At 42.1% G+C, this 27,148-nt stretch overlaps 1 protein-coding gene across 1 annotated transcript in view; it reads right to left on the reverse strand.

Moving 5' to 3' along the window:
* Slit3 (slit guidance ligand 3) overlaps window positions 1-27,148 on the reverse strand; it is a 579,279-nt gene that overhangs the window by 515,309 nt on the left and 36,822 nt on the right. The window contains exons 2-3 of the mRNA XM_046421334.2: window positions 18,024-18,095; window positions 12,314-12,385 (exon numbers count right to left, since the gene is read on the reverse strand). Coding sequence (XP_046277290.1) covers window positions 12,314-12,385; window positions 18,024-18,095 — 144 coding nt within the window. The remainder of the gene's footprint in view (window positions 1-12,313; window positions 12,386-18,023; window positions 18,096-27,148) is intronic.

A 27,148-nucleotide genomic window follows, 5' to 3' on the forward strand; every position in this document is an offset into this window, starting at 1 on the left:
AACTAGGTTTCAATTAAGAGCTGCACATTGAATTTCATTGTTCAATCCATCTCTTCAGTCTCTTTTCAAAATAAACTATTTTTTAAAAATGTCACACACAGTTGGCAAATTGCACCAATTAAAATTGTATGGCTTGAAGTATTTTCACCCAGTGACAGATCCACAAAACCTTCAGCTCTGTAAAATGGATGATGATACATCTAATGCCCACTTCCACTCACTACCCTCATAGCTAAACAGCCCTTGGTTTCAACATCGTAGGTTAGTTTTGCTTGTTTTTGAAGCTCATGCGAGTGAAATCAGGTTATATATAAACTTCCACGCCTGGCTTTTTTGTCAGTCACTGTGTTTCTGAGGGGAGTCACGTGGTTACACGTAGCCATAGTGTGTGGGTGTGCACACACATGCGCATGTGTGTTGTTTTCATTTTCATTAATCCATTCCACTGGATGCATGTACCACAACCTATTTACTTATTCTGCAGTTGATGAGCATTTGGCTTGTTTCCAGTTTGGGAATATTCCAAACAGTGCTGATATGAACATCCTGGTATCTTTTGGTCGGGAGCATACCTAGAAGTGGAATTTCTGGGTCTTGCAGTAGGTGAATGTTCACACCTTATTGGTACTGCCAGTGTTCCAGAGCAATTCTGTCAATGACTCCTCCAGAAGAATAAGATAAACACCATTATTTAGTATCCTCACCACCCCTGATACTGCAAGTTTAGGCATTCTGATGGTGTGTGATGTAGAGAGTGTGGTTTTATTCCACATTTCTCAGAATACTAAAGACACGTCAAGAAACTTTTCTTAGGATCACCAGAGAGCCTCATGTGAAGTGTCTGTTCAAAATTCCTAACCATTTTTTCTGCTGGGTCGATTGTCTCTTTCTCATTGATTTGTAGGAGTTCTTACACATTCTCAGTATAAGTCCTCAGTTGGTTGTGTGTTTGCCAATATCTTCCCACCATTCTGTGAAGTGGTTTTTCTTCACTGACTTTATAATTTATTTTGATAGCCAAAGTTATTTATTTTTGTGTAGTCTGAGTTATCTAATTTTTCCCATTAAGTTTAGTGACTTCTCTATCCTGCTTAGCAAATATCAACTTCCCCAGGCCATGGAGATATTCTACTTTAATTTCTAGAAGTGTTTTTATTTTATCTTTCATACTTAAATCTACAGTTCACTTGTAACTAATTTTGTGAGTGGCATGAGGTAGGGGTCAAGATAATAAGTTTCCCATATGGATATCTAGTTACTGTAGCACAATTTATTAGGCCATCCATTCCAAGATCCTTCATAAAGTCACCTTTGTTGCAAATCAAGTGTCCTTCTATAGCTGGATCTTCAAGAATGTCTTAACTCTTCTTGGTTGTTTGCATTTCCATATAAATTTTAGAATTATTTTTTTAAATTCCTGTAGTAACCTGCATTCTGAAGACTGCAGTAAATCCACCTATCAGTTTAAATAGAGTTGTCATCTTCACCTCTAAATTTCCCAATCCATGAACATAATGTATCTCTCCATATGTTGGAGCCATCATTAATTTTTCTCAATAATGTCTATTTTTTCCTGTGTATTGCCACATCTTTCATTAAATTTATTTCTGAGCAGTTAATATTTTGGGTACTCCTGCAAATGTCATTTAAAAAAATGACTAATTTTTTCTGGCTTACAGACTTTTTGTATATTGGCTTTATGTCTAATGACCTTAGGAATTCATTCAGAAATTCTGATAGTATATTTATAGATTATTTTATATTGTCCATGTACTCAATCATGTTATTATCAAATAATGGTCTTTATATTCCTTCTATTTCAGTCTCTATATCTATTTTTCCCCTTATTTCCTCCCTCCCTTTCTTTTCTTCCTCCTTCTCCTCCTACTTTTTTAATCACTGCCAAGACCAGGATTTCCAACACCATGTAGACTAGCAGTAATGTTGGTGTCTGATTTTCTTAAGAGGAAAGTTTCTCATATTTTACCATTATCTGTGATGTTTATTGTAGATTTTTGTTTAAAAATTCTATTTATTTTTAATATGTCAAGTGCTTTTAAGTCATGAATTAGTGTTGACTTTTATTGAAATCATTTTCTAAGTCTATTGAGATGAAATGACTTTTCTCACTTATTTTGTTAATGTGATGGATTGCACTGTTATTTTTGAAACAACATTTGTTTGCTTCTTGTTCATGTCACAGCCAGATGTGTATCAGCAAGAACTAAACCTTTTCCCATTTTGTGTTTCTGCATCCTCTAGGACCCTAGAATGCTGTTAATTTTGTTGGTTTGGATCTTGAATGTTCCCCAAATGCCCATGTTTTATAGGCTTGGTCCCCGCCATTGGGAGGTGGTGGAACCTTTAAGAGATGGGGCCTACTAGGGGGTGTTTAGAGTACTGGGGTGTGCCCTTGAAGGGCTGTGTAAGACCCTGGTTCCCTCATTGCTTTCCTTGTAGTTTCCTGGCCCTCAAGTGAAAGCTCCACCCTACTAACCTGCCATGACATGCTGCCTCTCCATAGGCCCCAAAGCAACAAGTTTAACCAGGCATGGACTGAAATCTCCAAAACTGGGAGCCAAAATAAAACTTTTCTCAGTTCTTCATCTCAGGTATTTTGTTACAGTGAAAGAAAGCTGACTAACACAGCTGGTATGGGAAAAGACTGTTAAGCATGGAGGAGCAAGGAGATCTGATCTCATTCCATGGAATTTCAAACCCATCATGCGACCCCAAGTCATTTCCAGAGAATCTTTACATGTAGACTGTCCCGGTTCTCATGCACATGTCTCCGTGGGCTTTGGTTATATGAAACTTGTTCTCTGGAAGGCTCTTTAGGAAGACCACCATGGAAACCATGATGCCTGAGTTCTTGACTAATCACTATAGTCTGCTCATAGTACTTGAACATCAGTGTGGCTGAATATACAATCTGTGGTTCACATTTTATTTCCTTGAAAGTTATTCAATTGTATTCTGGCAAAAAGTTCTGGCATCAGAAAGTATGCTGGAAATTTAATTTTCTTTCCATTATGAGTCATTAATTGATTGAACATTTAAGAATTATTTTTCCTTGAAAATCCAATAGCTTTATTAAAATATGTTTGATTTTGACCTTTCAGATTCTTTTTTTCCAGGCATCCAATGTCCTTTCAAGATGAACTTTCAACTGGGCATGGTGGAGCACACCTATAATCCCAGTTACTGAGGAGTCTGAAGCAGGAGAATTACAAGTTTAAGGCCAACTTGGGCAACTTAGCAAGAGCCTGTCTCAAAATAAAATTTAAAAAGGGCTAGGGCATAACACTTGCCTAGCATATGCAAGGCCTTTAATTCAATCTCCAGTACCACAGGCAAAAACAAAATTATATTTCCAAATAATCTTTTATTAAGGAAAGTTTCTTGGATAAGAGTAATTATCCATACTGTTAAGTTTTGCTTTAACTGCTTTAGTTTTCTTCCTCAGAGGTTTCTAGTAGAAGTGTGTTAGAACTTCTTTGCCTGCCTTGCAGACCTATTACTTTTAAAAAATTATTTTTATTAAATTAAATTAAATTATTAATCTGTATAGTGATTTGTTATTTGACTTTTAAAAAACATTCCTTTCCATCTTCCATTTGTCTTAAAGTATTATCCATTGCAATTTTTCATTTTTAGATTTCATCTAGATTATTGTGTGTATATGTATATATAAACATGTATATATAAACTACACGATATATAAACATGTATATATGTATATATACATGATTCATACACATACTATGTGACATATACATATTTATCTACATTAAAAAGTGTGTATATATATATACACACACATATTAGAATAAATGTAGATTAGCATAAAAGTTGGGAAGATGGTACAGATAGTTCCCATATAACCCACACCAAATTTTCCCTAATATTAACATCTTACATTATTATAGTCCATTTATCATAATTGATGAAGCACTATTGATACATTAGTAACTAAAACCAATACTTATTTTACTTATGTCCTTTTATTTATTTTAGAATCCCATCCAAGCTGCCACATTACATTTAACTGTCATGTCTCTATGGGTTACTTTAGGCTCTAACAGTTTCTCTGACTTCCTTTGCTTTTGATAATTTTAACAGTTTTGAGGAAAACTGTATTAATCAGCTATCATTACAATAAAATACCTGAGATATTAACTTATGAAGAGAAAAGGGTTATTTTTGGCTCATGGGTCTGAAATTTACAGTTTAAAATCAAGTGGCTCCATAGCTATGGGCCTCTTATAAGGGCTGGACAAGATGGTGGGAGTGTGTGGGGGAGAGAACCATATCCCTCATACGCTAATAATAAGGAGGAAAAGGAAGAGACCTGGGTTCAATGATGAATGTGATGGGCATGCCCTAAAGGACCTAGGAACCTCCAACTAGGCCCCACTTTCTACGGGTTATACCACCTTCCAACAGTGCCACCCTGCAGACCACGCCTTTAGTACCTGGGCCTTTGGGGGGACACATGTAAACTATAGCAAGGTCTATTCAGGTGTTTTTTAGAAAGCCTCTATTGGAATTTCCTTCATATTTTTCTCCTTATTATCCTGGGATTATCAATTTTTAGGCAAAAGTCACCAAAATAAAGTGTTATTTCCAAGACATCATATTGAAAGGCCATAACATCAAGGTGATTAATCACTTTTGATGTGAATCTTCATCATGTGGCTGAGGAAGGGTGACCAGATTTCTTCTATGTAAGGTTACTGTCCCCACCACCTTTCATATACTGCTTTTTAATAGGAAGTGTCCACATGAAGTCCACATTTAAGGAATGAAGAGTTGTATTTGACCTCCTAGATAGCATAGGGAATATACACAACAAATTATTCAGAATTATTCTTCATGGGAGATTTCTTGTCCACCATTTATTTATTCAATGACTTATTTATGTATTATGTATATTAGACTCATAGAATTTTTGCTTTATACTTGTGTTATAATTCAATACTAATTTTTTTGTTGCTTCAATTGTTTCAGCTTTGGCCATAAAGAGTTCTTTCAGCTTGCACCTATGCCCTTTTGACATATTCCCCAAATTGTAAGGTTTCCTTTTTAAAAAATATATATTTTGTTTTTAATTGACACACAGAAATTATTCATAATTATGGGGGTACTGTGTGATATTTCAACACTTGTATACAATGAATAATGATCAGATGAGGGTAACTGGCCTGTTACCTCAGACATTTTTCATTTCTTTGTACTGGGAACAATATCCTCTCTACTTGATATTTCGAAATATTCTACTAATTGTCCTCACAGTTTTGTTTTGAGCACTTCCTTTGGAGCACAACATATGTAATGCTCCAGTCCTAGAATTAACCATTTCTCCAAGCTGTGTTAAATCCTTTTTATTAGAGAACAGCATGAGAAACCAAGATCCAGTAGCTGGGAATATATGTTGCTACCATAGTGCTGCTTCTAGGCTCTCCTGCTGACAGACCAAGGACATGTTTATATATTAATCCATGCATGCACACATGCCAGTGAATATCTCTACATACATATCCACCTGTGTAAAATGAAAGTATGTACATTAGGTTAAACATGTTCATATGATGTCTGTAAGTCTAACCTATTTGCACCTGGATCACTCTAGCTTTCTCCACTACTTGTCTCTAACTAAGCATTTCCACAGTGGAAACCTGTGCCTAACATCCTCCATCCATTGCTCAATTCCAGTATACATGTGTAGTGGTTTGTGAATTGTTACCCACATTCCTGTGAGAGACAAATTTGTCAAATGAATCACAGTTTGTGTGGTTCCTCTTGCCTTTATTCTTACAGATATCGTCATTCATTCCCAGAGCCACCCAGGTCACCATCTTCCCCACCACCTTCAGTGAAGTTGGGCATACTTTCCTCACAGTCTGCACTCCCCTGATTTCCTCAATGATTTAAAAAATTCACACATTTTAGGGTTCACACTGTGGTGTAAAATCCTGTTTGTTTTTTAAACATATAGTGTCCCATATTCCCACTGCAGAATCACACAGCAATGTCACCACCCTAACCCTCATACTTATTGTGCTTCACCCAAGAAACCTCCAATCCCTCTTCTTCCTTGAGTCCCTAGCAACCGCTAGTCTAGAGTGCATAAGATGATGTTTATCTTTGGAAGAAAATGCTGAACTGTTTTTCAAAACACTGTGTATCACTGCAGCAAAGAAGGTGAGAAGCTATTGCTCCATCCCCCCAGCCATCAGCATCATCAGCTTCGTATTTTGTCCATTCCAGCAGGTGCAGTGGCGACTCATTGTTGCTTAATTTGCATTTCCCTGATGAAATAATGATACTCAGTATGTTTTTCATTCAGCTTCTCTGATGAAGTACTTATTAATATCTTTTGCCTATTTCTTTGTGTCTTGGTGGGGAGAAAAGATATTTGTTTTCTTACTATTGGGTATTTTAAATTCTTTCTGTATTTTATATACCAATCTTTAACCAGATATGTTTTAAAACTATTTTCTCCTGGTCTGTGGATTATCTTTTATTTTCCTAATGGTGGCCTTTATTAAATTTTAACAAAGTCCAATTCATCAAATCATTTTTTTTCCCTTTCATGGATCATGCTTTTAGGGTTGTGTCAATAATGCTCATCTACAAATCCAAGGTCATGTATATTCCTCACTGTATTTACCTCTAGACACATCTCACAATTGGACTTAATTCTGCATAAGACATAAAGTTGAGTCCAGGCTCATTTTTCTGCACACGGGACACTTAATTGTCCCAGTGCCATTTGTTGAAAATACCGTATTCTTTCTCACAGAATTGTCCTTGCACTTTCATCAAAATTCAGCTGTCTCTGTTTGCCTGGGTGCATTCTGGCCCACTCCATGCCACTGATTTGTGTGTGTGTTATTTACTGAAACCATGTTGTCCTGATCACTGTAGCTTTACAATAAGACTTGAAACTGGATAGCGTAATTCCTAAAAGTCTATTCTTCTTCAGTATTGTATTTGCAATATTTATTTTGAAATAACTTCTTTAATTTCAAAATTCCTGCTTGGGTTCTTCACCCCTTTTTTCAAATTCTACTTACTATTTTCTTATTGGTGTCTCAATTATTTCTGCTGTCAGAGAACCTTCATATGATTTCAATCCTTTGATATTTGTTGAGATTTCCTTCCTAGACCAGTATAATAGCTTCATGCACTCTTGAAAAGAATGTTTATTCTACGGTGTTGTCAGAAGCATTCTCTGCATTTCCATTTGGCCAGGTTTACAGTATTATTAAACTATTTTACCTGTCACTAATAATTCTGTCTGCTTGATTTATCAATTACTGAGAAAGATAACTATGGTCATGAATTTGTCTATCATGTTGGTTCTGTCAATATTTGCCTCATGTATTTTCAGGCAGTTTTACACATATCACACATAGATCTGCTATATCTTTCTGATGCATTTACTATGTTATTATGACATGTCCCACTTTATAGTCAATAATGTTTCTTTTTTCCAAGATTGTTTTATCCAGTATTAATAGAGTGACATCAACCTTTTGGTTAGTATTTTCATGGCCAAATGGATCTTTAATTTTCAACTTTATATTTAACATTTGTTTTCATAAGCAGCACATAACTGTGCTTTTTTAAGTTCACACTAAAAATCTGTCTTTTTCCTTTTATGATACTGAGGATTTAACTCTGGGGCACTCAACCACTGAGCCACATCGCCAGCCCTATTTTGTATTTTATTTAGAGACAGGGTCTCACTGAGTTACTTAGTGACTAGCCATTTCTGAGGTTGGCTTTGAACTTGCAATTCTCCTGCCTCAGCTTCCCAAGCCACTGAGATGACAGGTGTGCACCACTGCACCCAGCAGACATCTTCTTTTAATTGGAGGATTAGTCCACTTACGTATAAATGAATTATGATATATGTATTGTTTTACTATGTTTTTCTATTTATCCCATTCACTTGTATTCTTTTCTTTCCTTTTATCCCTCATATTTTGTACTTTACATGTCCTTTATTCTTCTATTTGGGATATATATATTTTACTACTCCCTTTAAAGGCTATCACATTGATCATAACATACATTCTTATTTGATAGGGTGATAACTATTTATCACTGTCATCCCTTCTTAGATAACTCAAGGATCTGTGAACACTTTAATTCCAGTGACTCTCCTAATTTTGTGTGGCTCTGTCTATCCTAAGTTTCATTCAATCTGTAACAGTCAACTTCCACCCCCTCATGACATTAATGTTTTAGGGGTCAGGGGTGCTCAAACCCAGGACCTCATACAGGCCAGGCAAGGGTTCTGCCACAGAGTTACGACTGTCGACTTTTGAAGACCAGGGTGGTTATCTTGTAGAATGGCCTGCCTTTTTGGTTTGTTTATTTGCTCTTGATTTCATTTAACTTTTCTTCTTTCTCATCTACTTTCTGGAAACCAAAAGTAAAAATTGGCCAAAGTAGATTTAGAGTACATACATTTACCTTTGGATTTTATATTTTGTCACATTAGGGACATGATAAGTCAACCTCATAATAAAGTGTCCAGTGTGCTCTCTAATACATAAAAGATCAATAGCAGAGTTTCTCGACTTCAATACTAGTGACATTTGGGGCTGGATAATTCTATTTTTGTAGGGCTGTCCTGTGCATTTTAGGGTAGTTAGAGATAGGGTACTTAGGATTCCACCTACCAAGAGCATCCCACAGTCATAAATAACCAAAAATGTCTCCAGACATTGCCAAGTGCCCCCAGGGGGCAAAATTTGTCCCAGCTCAGAATCACTGGTATACAACAAAATCTCAAGTATTTTTGATGAATAAATAATCCTCCAAGCACTTATTAGCATGCCTTGTTCAAAGATGTTAGATTAACAGCTAAATGGAACATGATCCCTGACTTCAACACACTCAGTTTTGAGAAGAGACAATCTGAAAAATAGGAAATTGAAATAAGGCATCAAAAGTTTTGTTATAGGGATAAGCGTGTTACTATGGGAGGAAGATGCTATGGTTTGGATGTGGTTTGAGTGTGCTGTGCCTCTAAAAGATCCATGTGTTGAAAGCCTACTCCTCCATGTAGTGACATTTAGAGGTGAAGCCTGGTAGGAAGTGACTGGGTCATCGGAGCATCACAAGCCTCAGGGATTGAAACCTGTCTCACAGAGTGGGCTAGTTGTTCTCCTAAGAGCAAGTTGTTATGAAATAGCAAGCCTATACCCTCCTGCTCTCTGGCTTCCTATCTCTCTATGAGGTCCTTCTGTCTCACATGTGCTCCCACTATGATGCCATTACCATGATGTGACATAGCCAAAGGAGCCCTTGTCAGAGGCGAGGCTGATCTTGGGTTGCCAGGCTCCAAAACTGTTTATTACGTAAGCCTCTTTTCTTTATAAAGTACCCAGCTTCAGGCATTTTATTATAGCAACAGAAAATAACTATTGCAGAGATGCTCAACTCAGTCTGGAACAAGTGTTCTTTCGTGGAGGAATAGAGAATTCTCAGTTGAGACCAGGAGGACAGACTTTTCTTCCCTTTCCCAGAAAGTTCCAAAAGGATGAACTAATAATAAATAGATCAGAAATAAACCCTCCATATGTGAATTATTGAAGCCCACATAATTTCTCATATTCTGTATTTCAGATTATGAACAATAAAAATAATCAACCACTAAATATAGGAATATAAGTAAGGTGGAGGGGTGAGAACTAGAAATGACACTTCTTCAGTTGTTAATAGCAAATAGATGGTATCTGCCCATTCTGTATATGACTTAGTCTGATTGGGGGCAGACTGCATTATGGAAACCAAGTTCACAGCAGTCAGGATTCATGCCTCACACATCCCCCTTCTTGTTGACACTGGAAGGCTTTGCCTCAAATGAGAGTACCTACCTGGCTGTGCACTCTAGTCTAGCAGCCTACACTCCTATACTTCTTCCTGACCAAGTATTTCTTCAGCTCACTTGCAACAGAAGTTAGAGACTGGCCAGTCTTTGCACTAAGCATGTTTCCTCTACCTGTTGGGCACTACCTGGAAAGCTCTATGAGTTTTCTCAACCTCCCCTGCAGTTTGTGGTAGCTGCATGGTTGAATTCTAGCTCAGAGCATGTAAGAATGAAAGCACTTCTTCCAGCTCTCGGCCCTGGGAAGCTCCATGTGCAGCCCTCGGTGCTGTCCTCCCTCCTGCTGGCTTGATGAAGACAAACTTTGGTATGTTGGAAGCCACCGTTTAAAAATGGTAGTCAAGGAGTGGAAAGAGCTGGTGCCTCTGAGTCACCACTTGGAGGGGAGAGGCCTTATCAGGGTTGCCCATACTGCATTTCACATGATTAAGAGGTAAACTCTCCCTAATGTAAAGTCATTAAGACTCATGGCTTATCCAGTAGAACAGTCAACAGTACCCACTAATACACTAAAGCAGAGAAATAGCCAGGTTCTGCTGCAACCATTACCCATTTATTCCTCAGATATGCATGGTATGTCAGCGTTATTCACCAAGCCACAGAAAAGAGCCTTTTGCCAGAACAGTTCACTGATATTCCCTGGAGTGAAATGGGTATGTGGGAGGCTATTTGCAAGGCTATTGCTAAAGATCACACTTCATCAAATGTCTGTAGCACAGGAATATGAAAGAATGTGGGCTTTGATGTCAGGCAGATGTGGCTTTGTATCTTGACACCTCACCCTGACAATTCCTTGTCTTAATCTCCCTGGGTCTTTGTTTCTTCATCTACAAAATGTGAGTAATAACACCTCATAGGAATTTTGTGGGGATCAAAGAACTGATAGCATATAATGCACTGGCATAGCTCCTGGTGTGTCCAAAGTACTCAATTAATTCTTCCCAACAACCATGAAATTAACAAATTAGGAATGTATTTACCCTTCTAATTAGAAGACTAAGCAAGAGGTGGCCTTTCCACTAGGGATGTGTACTTATCTTTCTGTGTAAATGTTGATTATTTCATAGAGAGGAACCAGCTTCAAAAACACTTTTATGTTTTCTTTGGTCTAAATAAGGAGGAGAATTTAAGTTTTCAGAAAGTTCAAAATCAAAGTGTAAACAAAGGCAGCATTCATTAATTTTATAACTTTTTTCCCTTAAGTAAAATAAATGTCATATTTTCAAAGCAATAACAGCAGAACATATGCTGGGATTTGATGCAGAAGGAGAACAATAAATGAGACAGTTCACACAACAGAGGGTGGTGAGGCATTTTTCTGAGTAATATTATTGACATGAGATGAGATCTTTCCCCCTTCCCATGTGGACTTGGATAGAAGGACTTCATGGAAAAAAAAAGGTGGCCCATCAAAAAGCTAATAAGGTGGTATCAGGCAGTTCCCTTCATCCAAGCCTATCTCTGTAAGCAAGCTTTGGCGATAGGTAAATAGAATTCTTTCAGGTATGTGGTAGAACTGGGAGCTGTCGAGCAGTGCTCCCCCATCTGCAGGAGGGGGAGGCTGAAATGTCAGGGCAACCAGGATGCTGAGGAAAGCATGATGAGAGCCGCCCACCACCATGACTAAGTGCTCTTGGGGACAATCCCTGCTCAGAGGGCAGAAAGCAAATATCCAGATGTTATGAGCTGCCAGATGTGATTAACTGAGGAAAGGTGAAGCTGCCCACTTAACCATCTGAACAGCTCTCCTCATCAAAGTTACCCCAGAGTTTTCTGCAAAAGCATTCATCAACAAAATAGATGGAGGCTCCATCCCTCTCCCATCCTCGTCTCTTTTGCTCCCTCCCTCTGATCGAGTCAGAACAGCGGCCTATTTTTAAACCACTGGCAATGTGTTCTCTCGTGGAAATGTGTGGGCTTCCTGAGACAGGCTGATGCTCCCTCTGAGGAGAAACAGGAGCGCTGAAGGCTGCGCCCACTCTCCAGTCTTCCCTCTCCCATGGGAGTGTGGCCGAGGAGTCTGGGGAGGAGCAGGCTTGAGCAGGGAGCTTGCTCCCCATGCAGAGGAGCAGGGAGGATCTGATGTGACTTCCATGACAGGGCAGCTCCAGGCGGCCCTCCTCCAGGAAGGAGGGGAAGGCCAGGGCTTGGGTATAAACCTGCCCCACGTAAAGAAACCGAGAGAGCTGGAGGGGTCGGGAGCAAACAGACCCCAGAGGCCGAGTCCAGCATCTTCTCAGGAAGGGGAGTTTAAGCAGATCTCAGTGCATCTGAGGGGCTTTCAATATAATAGAAACATTTTATTGAACATTGGAGACTCGTTTTAAACAAGGTCACAGACCGATTTACAAAATAAAACAAAACGTCCCTCCAACACGTTGAAGCCAGGAGGTGTCCTTTACTTACAATCGCTCCAGCTGCTTCAGATCCTGGAAGGCGCCTCGCTCGATGACGCTGACCTGGTTGTCTTCCAGATGCCTAGAACCAAAGAGGCAGCGAGGGTCAAGGACAAAGCTGGACTGTGGATCCTCCTGTGAAGCCTCAGGCCATTCGGCCAAGGCTGCTTGGCCCCTCCACTGGGACCAGTTTGGTGGGACAAGATAACGCACATCCCAGCATGGTGTCACAGCAACCAGGGTTTCACTGCCTGCACACTTCTACCTGACAGATTGGTTTCCAGGCCTCTATTTTAAGAATGTTCTTAGCAAATTCCCCCCAAGCGCTGCAGGATATTGCATTAGAACAGAGAGAGGTAGAGGTGCTGCTTATAGAAACCACACATCTCTTCCCTCAGAGGTCCCTCCTCCAAGGATTCAAAAATACTTCATTGAAAAGGGCCTTCCCTGCTCACCCTAGCAGAAGGGTGAAGCTGCTGTAAGGCAGCTGGCTGTAACTGAGAAAATCTGCCTGGTCCCAGGAACTTCTTAGGCCCAGGGCCTGGCTGAGCTCAACCTCATGATGATGATCCCAAAACCTCTGTCTTCCTGCACCCAGCCACGAGCCTTGTTCACCCCCTAAGCCTCCCAGAAGGTGATTTAAAAATCCTAAACACTCTGCTTAAGTAAGTTTGATTCATGCATGTGGCACATCCTAAGAACTGCACATACAATAAAACATTTGTTCCCTACCTTAAAAAAAAAAAATGGCAGCTTAAAATGGATTAGTTGAACAGTAGGAAGGGAAGCCAGGAAGCCGCATTGCTTCCATGTGGGTGGGGCCAGCCTGGGCCAGAAAAGGATGCGGATGGCATTTGGTGGCTGAATGGGATGGGGGCACAGTTGCAACTGCAGGATGTTTCTTTGAAAGTGGAGTCTAGGAAAGACCCCGGGTTCCTCCAGATTAGACAGAAGGAGAGGTGCCTCAAGCAGCCGAGGAATGGCAGGAGAGGAAGCACAGCCTCGGAAGAGCATGTCTTCAGTTCAAAATGAACCTCCCGTGACGTCCCCCATCGGAGATGTGTCATAACCTTTGCACTTTGCGGATTTAACATCTGGGCCTCTGTGTTTAATTTTAACGTCCGTCCCCCCCGCCACCCCCGCCCCTGTGACTAAGGGAAAGGACTCCTCTCAGCACCTGACTCCCAGGCTAACACAGGGAGCTATAGCACAGCGGTCACCTCAGAACTGCTTACAGGATGAATGGAGAACTAAAGACAACTCTGGGCCCCAGCACACCGTGACTTGACATCAAGGAGAAGGCTAGCCTAGGACTCATTAAGTTCCCAGCAGGACCGGTAGAGGCATTTGTTAGACTCATGGTATTTTACATTCTTATTTCCCACTATCAACGGTCAGGTAGGTCAGCCGTTTGCTGCAGTCCTCGTCCATTCTGACCTCACATTTTTTTCAGCTCTGGCCCCTTACAGGCCCCTCCCTTCACAGGTACAGAAATGGTTGAATTTAGAGACTGAGAGACAGGTCAAGGAGAAATCGCTTGCCCATGGTCTCCCAGCTGGTGAGGCTGGGAGCCTTGGCCCTACACGGTGAGCTTCCTGGGCCAGTTGGAAAGCCCCGGCCACTTCTTACCAGCTGATGCTGTCATATAGGGCTAGCTAGTCAAACTCTCTGAGACTCAGTCTCTGACTTTGTAAAAGAGAAAATAAAACATCACACAAGTTCTTAGAATAAAAATGAAATAAATAAACCGTCAAGTCCAGGATCAGAAGTACAATTAAAGGGTTAATAGATGTTCCTTCCTTTCTCTCCTTTTCCATCTGCCACATGTCGAGGAGCCTTAGAAAGCTAACACATTCACATTAGCGCATCTTCTAAAGTGCGAGCCCTTCAGTTCCAGGGACTAGGGCCTGCTCACTGGGCTTCACTGAGTGTCACATTTCATGTGGGTTTCTGGAGGAGCCTCGTCCAGCCTCCCAGGAGACGTCTCTTCCTTCTGGACTCATTAAGCTGACACTCTGGGCTTCAGAAAGAGGCACTGAGACACAAATGAGATGTTGGGGCCCTTTCTCCACTTTGCTCAGGCCCTGGAGGCGGACTTTTAGTTGCTTCCTCTAGAAGCTTTGTGGCCTCTGGCTTCCTGTTGGATTCACCCTGAGGGAGTTTCCCGGGGCAGGAGACACAGTGAGAGGACAGTGCAGTGGGGGACATATTCCCTCCCCTCCTGTCATAACTTCAGGTTGACCATGACCTTCTCTCCAAGACCACAGTGCGGCAAGATCGTGAATTCCTGTTGCCCCTGCCTTGGCTGGGCCCTGCAGACCACCCTGCCCACTGCTCCTCAAAGCTCAGGGCAGCAGCAGCTCCCTGGTGCCACTAGCCTGGGGAACAGCATCTCCTGGGATTTTCTTACCCCAACCCACACCTTTCCTGTTATTTAGCTCTCCTTGTTTGCCCTACATCAGTGTCACCTGCTGGAAAGTTGTCTCAGCCCCTTTTGAGCCCTTCTTCCTAGATCTATCAGAGTCCAGCTAGTATCTGGCACTTACAGGCTCAATAAACTGTCGCCATTTGGTGAATAAAACAGTCAATGAATGAATAAGCCATGAAACTTCCACGGAGACCTCTGAGCTGAGAAAGGAGCAAGCAGACATGAAAGCCACTTCAACCACCCTGTCCCCAGGTCAGCCTCAGGGGACAGGAGCTCCAGGAGGGGCTGGATTTCCAGAGGGCGGCCCATGGCTAGAGTCTGCTCTGAGTTAGAGAGACACAGACTGTGTTCATTTTCAGCTGTTTGGCATTGTTATTTTTTTAGTTTTAGCACTAGATCTGAATCGAAAATGGCCTTCATGTGACGATGGCAGGGGTGGAGTTTAACTCTTTTATTAACCCCATTTGGGATAAAGCTGGCTCCCACATTGTGAGCACACAGCCCTTAAATAGATGACTAAGAAAGGGCCTCTAATTGATACCACCAGAAGAGACCTTTTCCTACTCCCACCCCATCAGAGAAATAACTTTCCTGGGCAATTCTTCCTTCTCCTCCTTGAATACATTTCACTTAGGGAAGATTACTCTGGGATGAGACTAGAATCTGCCAATCTGTTTTATCTGTTTTCACCCATTCACCTGCACTGGATTAACAGCTTGGCGGGGGGTGGGGGGGAATGGGTGGCAAACTCAAATTATTCAAGACTACAGAGTCTTTTCTGGCTTCACTATAAATTGTAAATAAGGAACAGATATGGGAAATGTGCCAAGATGCGATGAAAGCTTTAAAAAAAAAAAAAAAGATAGTTATCTAGGTTACTCAGCTAAAAAGAAAATTGAGGGGAAATCTGTTAAAATATTTAGATATTTTATTGGTGTTAGAAAGCATTTCAGCTATTCTACCTAACAGATTCCTTTGCAGTAATAAAGTACCACTTGAATGGGATTGTCTTTGAATTGATAAGGAAGATAATGAAACAGTATATTAATAGTGTCTATAAAGTAGGGGTAAAAGGCTTTTTGGCATTGCTGATCAAAATAAGAGGGATATAACAATTAACTGAAAAGATAAACTGTAGTCAAAGGAATTCTGTAGACCCATCCAGAGGATATTAATATGATCTTTGGTGATTATTTTAAACTTTCTATTTGCAGACAGTAGATATGAAAATTGGAATTTTTATTAGTCTTTCTGATGTAACAGTAAGAAACATCAAAGGGTTATTTTTGACTTAGAAAATGAAGCATTCAATGAAATTTCCAACTTATATGAAGGGAAAACTCTTGACAGATGCAGAGGGCAGAAATGGGAAAAAAATAGGCCAAAATAAATGTGTTTTTTAACTGGGCAAATCACCTTGAATCAGGAGTCTCCTGCTTATACCTCTAACCAAAGATCATCCTAAAACTGAACCATGGGATTCCCCCACCCTTATCTCAATCTCAATTCTGATCCATGCTCGGCTTCTCAGAGCTGTCAGTCACATAACAGAAACATAGCTGCTCAAGGCAAAAGGAAGACTTGGCACAGGGTGGATCTTCCCTCTGAGGATGATGACAATAGAATATTCAAGACCAAAGACAGGCAAAAATATCTGTTCCAGGAAGCATCTGGTAGCATCTGGTGGCTGGAAGCCCAGCAATCAGATCCCTGCATCCCCACACAATGGTGCTTAGGGAAACTCAGGTAAGCTCCTGCTCGTCAGTGCTGCACTTTCTTCTTTTTCTTCCCTCTCTCCTCCCCTTATCCTCCCCTCCCTCCCTTCTTCCTTCCTTTCTTTCTTCCTGCTGGAGATTGAACCCAGGGCTTTGTGCATGCTCAGCATGTGCTCTACACTATGCTACACCCCCAGCCCCTGTTGCATTTTCAAAATGGGTAAACTGTTACTGCCTTGGTTTTCTGAGCTTTCTAGAATGCAAATGTATAGCAACACAGCATTCAACTTCAAAGACACAAAGTTGGGGTCCAGTCCCAACTCTTTAAGTCACCTGCTATGCAGAGCTGGGATGATTTAACCTTTCTGTGTAGTTTCCTCTGCATAATGATGCTGATCTCATATGTTAGCACTACTTAAATATATGTTTGATCCATGGGAAGTATCATGTATTTGTTGGTTACCATCATCATTGTTATTATTAACATCTTAATTGGGAAAATAATGCTATAAAAGAATCGCTTCACAAGTGATATTGAGAATAATCTAAGACTGTTCATTAAAATGTTAAAACCATAAAGCATTCTACATGTAACTATGATGAGTAAGGACATCTAATTATTCATTCCCTATATTACAGATGAAAACCAAGGCCCAAAAGGGTACAGAGATTTGCCCAAGTTATACTGGCAATTAGTTCTAAGTCCGTGACTTCTAAGTACAAATTCACCCTGTTATACAGGCTATTAGGAAAAAGAAAGAAATGGCTTTTAGGTACTAACACTTAAGCCGTCACTTTTAGTAGAAAAAGAAATGCTAGCTGATATTCTGTGGCATCAAGGCTGTGGCCACATTGCCCAAATTATACTTCATGTCTACAGCCAGGCTGACAGACCAAAATCATCCACTGAGTAGAGAGGGAAAGAGGATCCAATTGCTCCCAGGGAGGTGAATTCCTATGGCACTCTGGGAGTCTTAGACTTTTCAGTAAACAAGCATTTGGGAAGCTTCTTACCACTCGCAGCCTTAAGGATATGTGAAAGTGCTCAATACACAATTATGAGACCACATATTTCTTGCTCCCTTATTCCATCAATGCCCATCTCAAATTTTGCTACCTAGCTGCACAGCTGTGAACCTTCAGCAAGGGCTCCGACCCTGTCTGACCCTCTCCCTCCTTCCTCTCCATTAAGCAACAAGATAAATAACCTTTGTCCTGATTGCTATTTTAATGTACAGGCTAGAGAAGAAATTATAATCTCTATGGAAGGGAAGCATGGTTAGTCAACTTGACATTGCTGTCAGTCTGGAAGCTGGGCATATTGATTTATTCATTTATAGCTCTGTTTTCCCTGTCACTGGAAGCAAGCCCTTCCATCTATCTCGCCCAGCCAGCAGCATCCAGACATGGAATGAGATACCTGTGAGCACTTGGGTACAGTAATGAAGGGTTTTCTGCGGCAAGATCGTGAATTCCTGTTGCCCAGTGCTTGGGAGTGTGAGGTCAGGGCAGAGAACATTTTCACAAGGCTAAAAAGGTGAAAATGAAAACGCACTGGAGAACCATCTGCTACTTACAAAACTCGGAGGTTCTTGAGCCCAGCAAAGTCCATCTTGGTAATCCTGGTGATATTATTTCTGTCCAGGTCACTGCAAAGGAAAGCAAAATCAGGTCAGATTTTTGCAGGTTACTTCTGGTCTCTTCAACCCAGACTGGCTTGGACTGAGAGGCTGCTGCCTGTCAAGGAGAAGGCAATTGCAATGAGTAATGCTATCCCTTGAGCATGCCCAACCAGCCTCATTGATGCTGTTTGGAAGAAGCCATTCATTATTAGGTAGAGGAGCTTTGTTATACTTAAGTGCCTGACTTTTATGGCCCCTTCTTCAACTACCAAACTTTGCTTTGGATATCCCCACTTCCCTGGCTTTCAGGTCATGTCGCACATGTGGGGCTAACTCCTCATTTGGATTCTAGGGATCTGAGGAATGGGCACCTGATCCAGGACAGGCTTATAAGTATCTTCAATCACTCTGATCACAACAATTGGTTGAGAAATGCATACACGACTCATACTAACAATAATTCTGTATCAACTGGGATTGCTGAACTTCAGGTTTCCCCAAAGCCATCTTGCCACCATTAAAAGACAGTGTCCCAGAACCAGAAGATGAAAAAGACATTCTTTGTGCTGTCATATGAGTGTCTGGACCTTCTCAGAACCCACATGCCTCTGTAGTCTAACATTACATGAGCTCATCTATACCATCACATTCATATTTTGGCTTAAACCAGTTTGAATTGAATTTCCTATCACTTGAAACCAAAAGAATCTTTACTGACTTTGATATATAGCTATATACCAATAGACAAGAGTGTCCAATAGACAAACAAACAAACAAAACATCTATTTTTCCAACTACTTTGCATACTCCCTGAGGGCAAAGACCATCTCTCACTTAATTCCACAGCCCAACATAGTAGAGTATGTCCCTGGCACATAGTAGAGGTAGCTGCTCATCTCATTCCTTAGGTAAAGACAGCTGCATGAATACTCCTGCCTCCACTTGTAAGCTTATGCTCCTAAAAATGGCCCCAAAGAGGAGAAATCTCCATGAAAGCCTCTGGTAATAATATTGGAGTCAAGGATGTAGGGGACATCATGAGTGGTGGAACCAGGATGAAGGGAAACTGCATATAAATATAAATATTCTACGTTCACTAACTTCATCTATGAGTATGGATGCTAAAGAAGGAACCAAGAATAAAATGTTACAATTCTTAACAATGGATGATTAACAATTAATCTCTACATATTATGCTTTCCACATGAGAAATGCTTCAGAGATTTGGCCCTTGCTGTTTGTACCAGGTATCTGTGAATTGGCCCTCTCTCCTCCAGAACATCTATACTCTGTGGCACAACACTTAATAATCAGACCTGTCTGAAAAATGTGTCATTGAGTGATTTTATCACTGTGCAGACATTGTTGAGTATACTTACACAAACTAGAAAACTACAATGTCCTGAGACAGTATCATCTTAAGGGGTCACTTTTGGATATGTGGGTCATCATTGGCCAGAATGTCATTAGAGGGCACATGGCCACCATGAGGCATCTTCCCAGTGATGAACTGCCCTTAGGTCACCAGCTGGCTGTGCAGGGATTCAAACTCAGGACTGCTTGGCTCTGGAGCTCAGGCTCCCAAACACTGACTCTGTCAGGAGAGCCCCACAGCATCCGAGGATTCACATTTCTTTGGCTTTCCTAGTTGGATTCTAAAGTTCCCATCATGCAACAATGCCCCAGAAAGACTTAGGAATGATACATTTACATAAAAGGAACATGGAAACAGTTTTCAGATTCCAGCACTTTGTCTGAAAAATAATCAGGCTTGAGAGGGACTATTCTCCTAAAATCAGAAATAAAAATCAAGTGAGTCCTCAAGGGACTTCGCCTGGGTACCACCTCCCTTCCTCATCTAGCTTTCCATAATCTTTAACAGCCATCCAGGTTGCTTCCTAGCTATCCTGACATGGGGAAGCAGCATTCGCCTTCTCAGACCATGGAGCGTGCTGCGAAGAAAGAGCATTAGGAGCAGTGGGAAGTCAAGAAGGACTGTGAGAGGGGCAAGAACCAGCAGCCAGGCCGTATGTGTGAGCCCCCAACATCATGCACATTCTTCTCACCTTCCGACTGCACTGAGACAGATGTCTGGGGACCTCAACAACTGCAAATATGACAATGCAACTAAGGGTTTAATTATCAAGACACAGCATGTAATAGTAGCAACTTGTGCTGATGGATGTGGCACCAATATCTTCAATTAATATTACTATGTAAAGGGGCACAAAATGTGCTGCTGAAGTGCAAGGATAAGGCAGGGGTGGGTATCCTGTGGGGCTCTCCTGGCAGAGTCAGTGTTTGGGAACCCAGGCTTCAGAGCCAAGCAGTTCTGAGCTTAGCCACCTGATGACCTAAGGGCAGTTTGTTTCATTTTGAGGCTCTGTTTTCCACTGACAACACAAGGATGATGACCTTGACCTCAATAGCTTTTAAGAGGGTTAAATGAGATGATAGATACACAGTGCTCATCCAACATTTGCTACATACTAAATCATGGCTACTACGATTATCTCATTTACTGGATGTGTAAGCTCCCAGCTCTACTCTGAAATTTTAGTTCCTTAAGAGAAGCTGACCACCCTACACCTCAAGCTTTGTGACTACAAATAAATCGCCCCAAGATCCCCCTTTATGGCCATCTTCCTATAGGTGAAAAGGGTGTATTTCTTGATTGAAAGAGTGACAGCACCAAGAGGAGCCCCTCCTGCTACCTCTCCATCACAGTGTTTCTATGACATCTATTTCCATGGCTCCTGGATACAGAGTGGTGAAGGGGGCCAGAGAGGAGGGAAGGGCTCTCCCCATAGCTGAGCTCTGCTATTAGCCTCTGTCTACCTCCACCATAGAGAAGCCAGGGAGCATGTGGTCTTTGATGGGAGACAGGTCCAGTTTCAAATCTCTGTCCGACCCTCTGCTCCCAGCCCCAGCTGTGAATTTGACTAAATCACTTAATTTCTCTGAGTTTCCATGGTTGCTGTTACCATCTCCTACGTATAGACCATAGGATGGCGAAAAACCAAGCCTGGCCTTCAAACATACTTGGCTGGAGATGCAAATTAATTAAATGACACTAATGAGGAGCTGCCATCCCACTCCAGTCCCCACTGCCCCAGTCTAGGCTTCCCTGGATGTTTAGCCAGACTTCGTGATCCCTGCTGGCCTCTGAGGGAATCAGTACATGTCTGCCTAGGATGAGTAGTGGTCTCACGAGGGGTGACCCAGATGGGGGGAGCAAGGATGCCTGTAGATGGGGGGCAAGAAAGCATGCTGGCTGCAAAATGTGTCTACAGTTTTTTTCCTGACACTCACCATCAAAAGATGTAGGTAGTCTGTGTACATTTTCCTTGAACCCAAGCAGTTCCATGAAGACTGCTGGGAAAACAAGATTGTGACAGAAGTAATTCTGCTGGATGTCTGCGGCTAGAGGAGGCAACAGGTGGCTGCCGGGGGCTTGGTGCACTCGTCATGCCATGAGCGCTCTTTCTCTCTCTCAGCACTTGCATTGAAGCCTCGAGCTGCCATGTGAAAAGCAGGAGATCTGGAGATCTTCTAATGAGACCAGGAGAGGGACTCAAGGAGTCCATCTGGCTGTTAGAGCCTTCCAGCCAAGAGGGCAGGCATGCGGGGTAAACACATCCTCAAGGCTCCAGCCAGTCACCAGCTGGCTAACTTAGAAGGAAATTGGAGCTCAAACCATCTAGCTAACCCCCTCGTGGTTTCCTGACCCACAGAAACTGTGGTAGATAATAGTAAAGCAAATGCTGTATTTTAAGCTATTGAGTTTTGGGGTGATTCATTTTGTAACAACAGAGGTAGAACAGAAAGGAAGAGAAGGCCACCTTCTGAGCATTTAGAAGCCCCATTCACATGGTCTCCATGGCAAAGCTGAGACCCGCCTGTCACCTTGGCCATCCTCAGTCCATTGATACAGTCAAGAATGGCTCACAGGGGCGAAGGCACACACGTGTCACTCTGGGGATGAGAACTGGCCCTCTCTGAGGCTCAGGAAAGTAAAGACTGCATAATTAGGAATGCTCACAAGACATCATGAGGAACCACTATGATGTTCCTTTACTCATGGTGATAATTATTATCACGACTGAATACTGTGGCAGACTGCGGCAGATGCAGAGTTGACCACCAAACCATTTTGTGCACACATATAGATTACATTTCCCAGTTTCCCTTGCACACGTCCCATGACTCACTCTCATCACTACTACATAGGCAGAAGTGCCATACGCTGCCATCAGGCCTGGAGCCATGAAACTTCCTGCCTAATCCTCCACACTTTCTCTTTCCTCATATGGTGCTGGATTCACTAGGTACAGCAGAGGAATCCCAGGATGGCAAAACAATGTATGAGTTCATGGACAGAGACCTCTCCTGCTTGGCCTCCCCATGTACACACATTAGACTCAGTCAAGCTGGGAAAGGACTTCTAAGCCACCGAAATGTGATAGCATTCCATACTGGCAAGGCCAATGCCTTATCTTTCCATCTGTTAAGATCTGGGTGTGAAGTGCCCTCCAAAAGCTCATGTGTAAAACAATGCAAGAAGGTTCAGAGGAGAAATGATTGGGTTATAAGAGTCTTAATCAGCAATCTAATCCACTACTGATAGGGACTGAGAAGGGGTGGAGTATGGCTGGGGGAGGTAGGAATCAGGGCAGGGCTTTGGGTATATATTTGTAACCTGGCAAGTGGAGTCTCTCTCTGCTTCCTGATTGTGATTGAGCTGCGTCCCTCTGCCACACTCTTCCACTATAATGTTCTGTCTCACCTTGAGCCCTGAGGAATGGAGCTGGCCGCTTATGGACTAGGACCTCTGAAACCATGAGCCCTCAAATAAACTTTTCCTCCTCTACAATTGTTCTGATCAGATCTTTTAGTCACAGCAGTGGAAAAGCTGACTAACACATCATCCTTGTTTCTGTCTTGTTTCTGCACAGTTCTGTTTCTCTTCAACAGATAAAAACCACCACAGATCAGCCTTCCTAAGGGCTGGCATGTGCTGAGCCTACACTATGCACCTAGTACAGTGCTAAAGACTCTGGGATCCATTTCTCTAATCCAGAGAGCAATCATCTGTAATAATATTATCTCATTTTTTACACGAGGAGGCTAAAGTTTAGCTTCTCCTAACTCTGACCCTTAGAAGAGTTGCCCACAAGGTCAGATGACACTGAGACTGGGATTGAGCCCGGACTCAAAAAAGTCAAGCTTTTAGCCATCATATGCTGTCCATCTACCACTAGAGCCTGAGGATTTTCTACTGTGTCAAGTTATCTACTGAATGGAGATAGAAAGAGGATGCATAAATAAACTTTTCCTCCTCTACAATTGTATGTAGGAACAGAATTTCCTACTCCTGTACATTGAAAAACACAAAGGCACACTCCTAGTGGACAGCTCTAGTCAAGATGGCATGTTTCCCACCCCATCTCAATGGAGCTGGGCAGTGGAAACACTGAATCCCTAGGCAACCCATGAAGGAATAGCATCCCTGTGACCTCTGCCCACATCTGGTGTCTATCATGGTGCCCATCATCTGTCATGCCACTCCATAAACAGGCATCGCCATGGTGATCCCCACATTATTTTTTCCCCATTCCAGTCAGAGAATCATAAACCAATGCTGAACCTTGGAACTCTGTGGTATTTTCACATCTGCTTGACACTTTGAGTGGAGCGGGAAGAAAGAGGAATTCAGAACAACATTGGGAAAAAATGAAACAAAATATGAAACAAAAATGACATTTTTTGAGGCATGCCACTCTCCCTGTCTTGGCACAAGCACATTCATACCTTTCTCTTTATTCATTCTGCAACATTGTGTAGAGCCTTCTTTATGCCATGGCACATCCGTGAAGAGAGAGAGGAAAAATCTACAGGGAAACAACACAGCGTAGAGAAGGGGGCTTCAGTGGAAATCTGGGAGTTATGGATTTGAATCGCATCTTCTTAGCTGTGTGGCCTTGGGAATGATCAACTTCACTGAGCCTCAGAAGTTATAATTTCTGTTGTGAGTTTTGTAAATTATGACCCAAAATATCAGCTCTGCAGGATAATCCTGAGATGCAAAGGACAGTGTGTGAGGGAACAGCTTCTAGACAGTGCTCAGAGCAGTGCATTTTCACCCACTGCCAACAATGATCAGGAGAGGATGTAGGCAAAGGCATGGTCAGGATGGGCTTCAAAGGGACATTTGTCTATGATGATTCAACTTGAGTTTTCCAACTTTGCAGTGTAGCTAAAGCATTCTCAATCATTGTTTTTTAATAAATTGTATGATACATTCAACACTTCATTTAAAATTAGAGTTTGTGTTGATGATTTTGACAACTCCAGGGTACCTCAAGTGTCTTACGCATATTTAAGGCACTCAGGCTAAGCTATGATGTGCAATGGGTGAGGCTTATTACACGCAGTTTCGATTTAGGATATTTTTAGCTTACAATTGATTTATTGGGGTATAACATCACTATAAATAAAGGGCACCATACAGAGAACATACTAGGTTCAGATCAGACTTTTAAAACCAGATCCTCATCCCCTGTACAACACGTGAATACAGAATGTCAACTTCTAGGTAGTAGGAAAGACAGCAGGCTCTCATCAAAAGATGAAAATGCACAAGCTGCCACACATTGTCATTGAACCCATTGTAAGTGTGCACCAGCAGAGATTGTAGAGAATCCATGCAGGGCATGATGTCTACAGCTTCCTGGAGATGCAGAGGATGGTGGGCAACATGACTTACGAAGGCCTGTCAATTTAAAGGTCTGTCATTCTCATATCTTGGGAGCCATAACCAAGCTGGTTTAAAAACTTAAAAGAATATAGCTTGGTCCTTACCCTCAGGGAGCTTGGAGTCTAGTTGAGCAGATGGATTAAGATACTTAGGGAACAATGTAAGAATTTGAAAAACTAAACACTAAGAGATGTGGTCGAAATTCCATGGGGAGTGGACAACTAGGCATGAGAGAACATTAAGAGCAGAAACTCAGAAGAAGACCTTCTAGAAGACTTCCTGAAAGACCTTCTAGAAGAGACAGGGAGGACAGACATTGTGGCGGGATGGTGACTGCAGAGCAATGGGTGGGAATTACACAGAAATGAAGGGACTGAGGACAAGGCAGGAAGCTCCTGAACAAGGCTTCAGATGTGGTGCTGAATCCACACCATCAAGACCCCAGAGCATGATTCAGAGACTTGTCTCAGGAAAAAGGCAAGAGGGGCCCGAACCAAGACAGCCCGGAGCCCTGATATGCCACCAGTAAAGAGGGGATCCAATCAACCCAGAAGGAGCTGGAGGGGGGGCTTCGGCCTCCGTGTCAGTTATCTGCTCTCCATCCTGTTCCACCCTGGGAGGCTAAATGGACCCGGTGCGGGGCTGGCTCCTGTGCCCTTTCACCTCCCTGTGAGGTGGTCAGGAGTCAGGAAGGAGAAACAGGATGAGGACAAGGAATGCAGTCTCCGGCTTCCTTCCTAAGAGCCCATCAGGTTAGCTGGTTTTGCCACCAAAGTTCACTACTCCTCTTCAGGATTCTCTCAGTTCTCTGGTTCAAGAACACTTTTCTTCCTCTCATCTCTTCTGGCTTAGTGGGGGAACTACTCTCCTTCTTTAATCCTTTGTGGTTTCCCAAACCACACTCACACATATGAAATATTCCCTGTGCAAACCAATCTTCCTTGGGCAATTCTAATTCAAATTTTCCACCTATTTTTTGTTTCTTACTGATACATCATTTATTCAACAAATGTATCTTGGCCAACTCTCAGGAGCTGTAATAAATGCTAAGACACAGATTAAATAATGCTGGCATGATCTCTGCCCAAGGAACTTAGAGTTTAATGAAGAAAAAATAAAGAAGAAATTAGCAAAGACTATCACAACTGTATCACAAGTTGACAAATTTTATTTAAAAAGCCATGAAGTAAATAATTTGGATTTTGTCGGCCATGTTTTCTGTCACAACTATTCAACTTTCTCTGTAGTGTGAGATTAGCCCCAGACTATATGTAACAAATAGGAATGGTTTTATTCCCAAATAAAACATTATTCATAAAAGCAGCCTGGAGAAGGCTGGATTTGGACGAGGGAATGTAGTACACTCCTGCTCTGTGCTAGGACACAGGCAAAACCAAAGCTTCTGGAGAATATAAAGGAATGAGCATGGAATTATAAGGGTCAAGAGAGGCTTCTAGAAAAAGGTGGCCTTTTAAGACCTGAGAATGAGTTGAGCACAGCCAGGTTCACCTGGAAACAGGCAAGTGTCACCAGGGGAAAGGGAGTAGATTGCTTTTCCCCAACCAGCTAACATACTCTTTTCCCATAGAGGGGTTCCAATCACATGCTTACCCAAACTCTCTGTGGGGGAGACTCACACAAGACACTAGCCATGCTCTCTGTATCCCAGAAGTAATGAAGTTTCCAACTACCTATTGAGCCCCAAGAATAGCACAGATAGAGCCAGACCAGGGCAGCTTCAGCAGCAACAGGAGCCGAGTGCCTTTAGGCTCATTATCTCCTCCTCCTACTGCATTTCCCTGGTAAAATTCCTGCTCTTTTGTGCCATAACCGTTGACAGTCATCATGATGTTGACCAGAAGAGGCCATAAAAGGAGCAAAAAAGGCAGGGTCTATATTCTCCACCATCCCCGGAAACCTCAAAAATACCCCCATTGGCCTGTCCCTCCTCCCATTTTGCTTACCCTACACCCCTGGCACACAGCCTCCAGTGGAGAAGCTCTCAGAGCCATACCTCCCTGCTTCTCCTATTTTTTGGCCAAGGACAAAACTCCCATTGCAGCTTGACCAGTGCTTGGGTTCATTTATTGGCGAAGACCCAGCCCAGGTGGAAATTGGTAATAGAGGGAAAGAAACCATTCTGGGTAAAAGATACAGCATGTATAATAGACCAGAGGCATTGCCTTAGGGTAACTGCACGCTGACTCTTGAGTTGTTCAAGCACTTTGCATGGAGAAGCAGGCCCCTCCCTCCCTTAATTCCTGCCTTTCCTATCTTCCTCTACCCCTTCCTCCCTTCCATCCTGTTTTGCTTCCTAAGACAA

Source organism: Marmota monax, unplaced genomic scaffold, assembly GCF_021218885.2.
Source record: "Marmota monax isolate L192 unplaced genomic scaffold, Marmota_monax_Labrador192_F-V1.1 WCK01_AAM20220418_F8-fsc00084, whole genome shotgun sequence".
NCBI classification, from domain to species: domain Eukaryota; kingdom Metazoa; phylum Chordata; class Mammalia; order Rodentia; family Sciuridae; genus Marmota; species Marmota monax.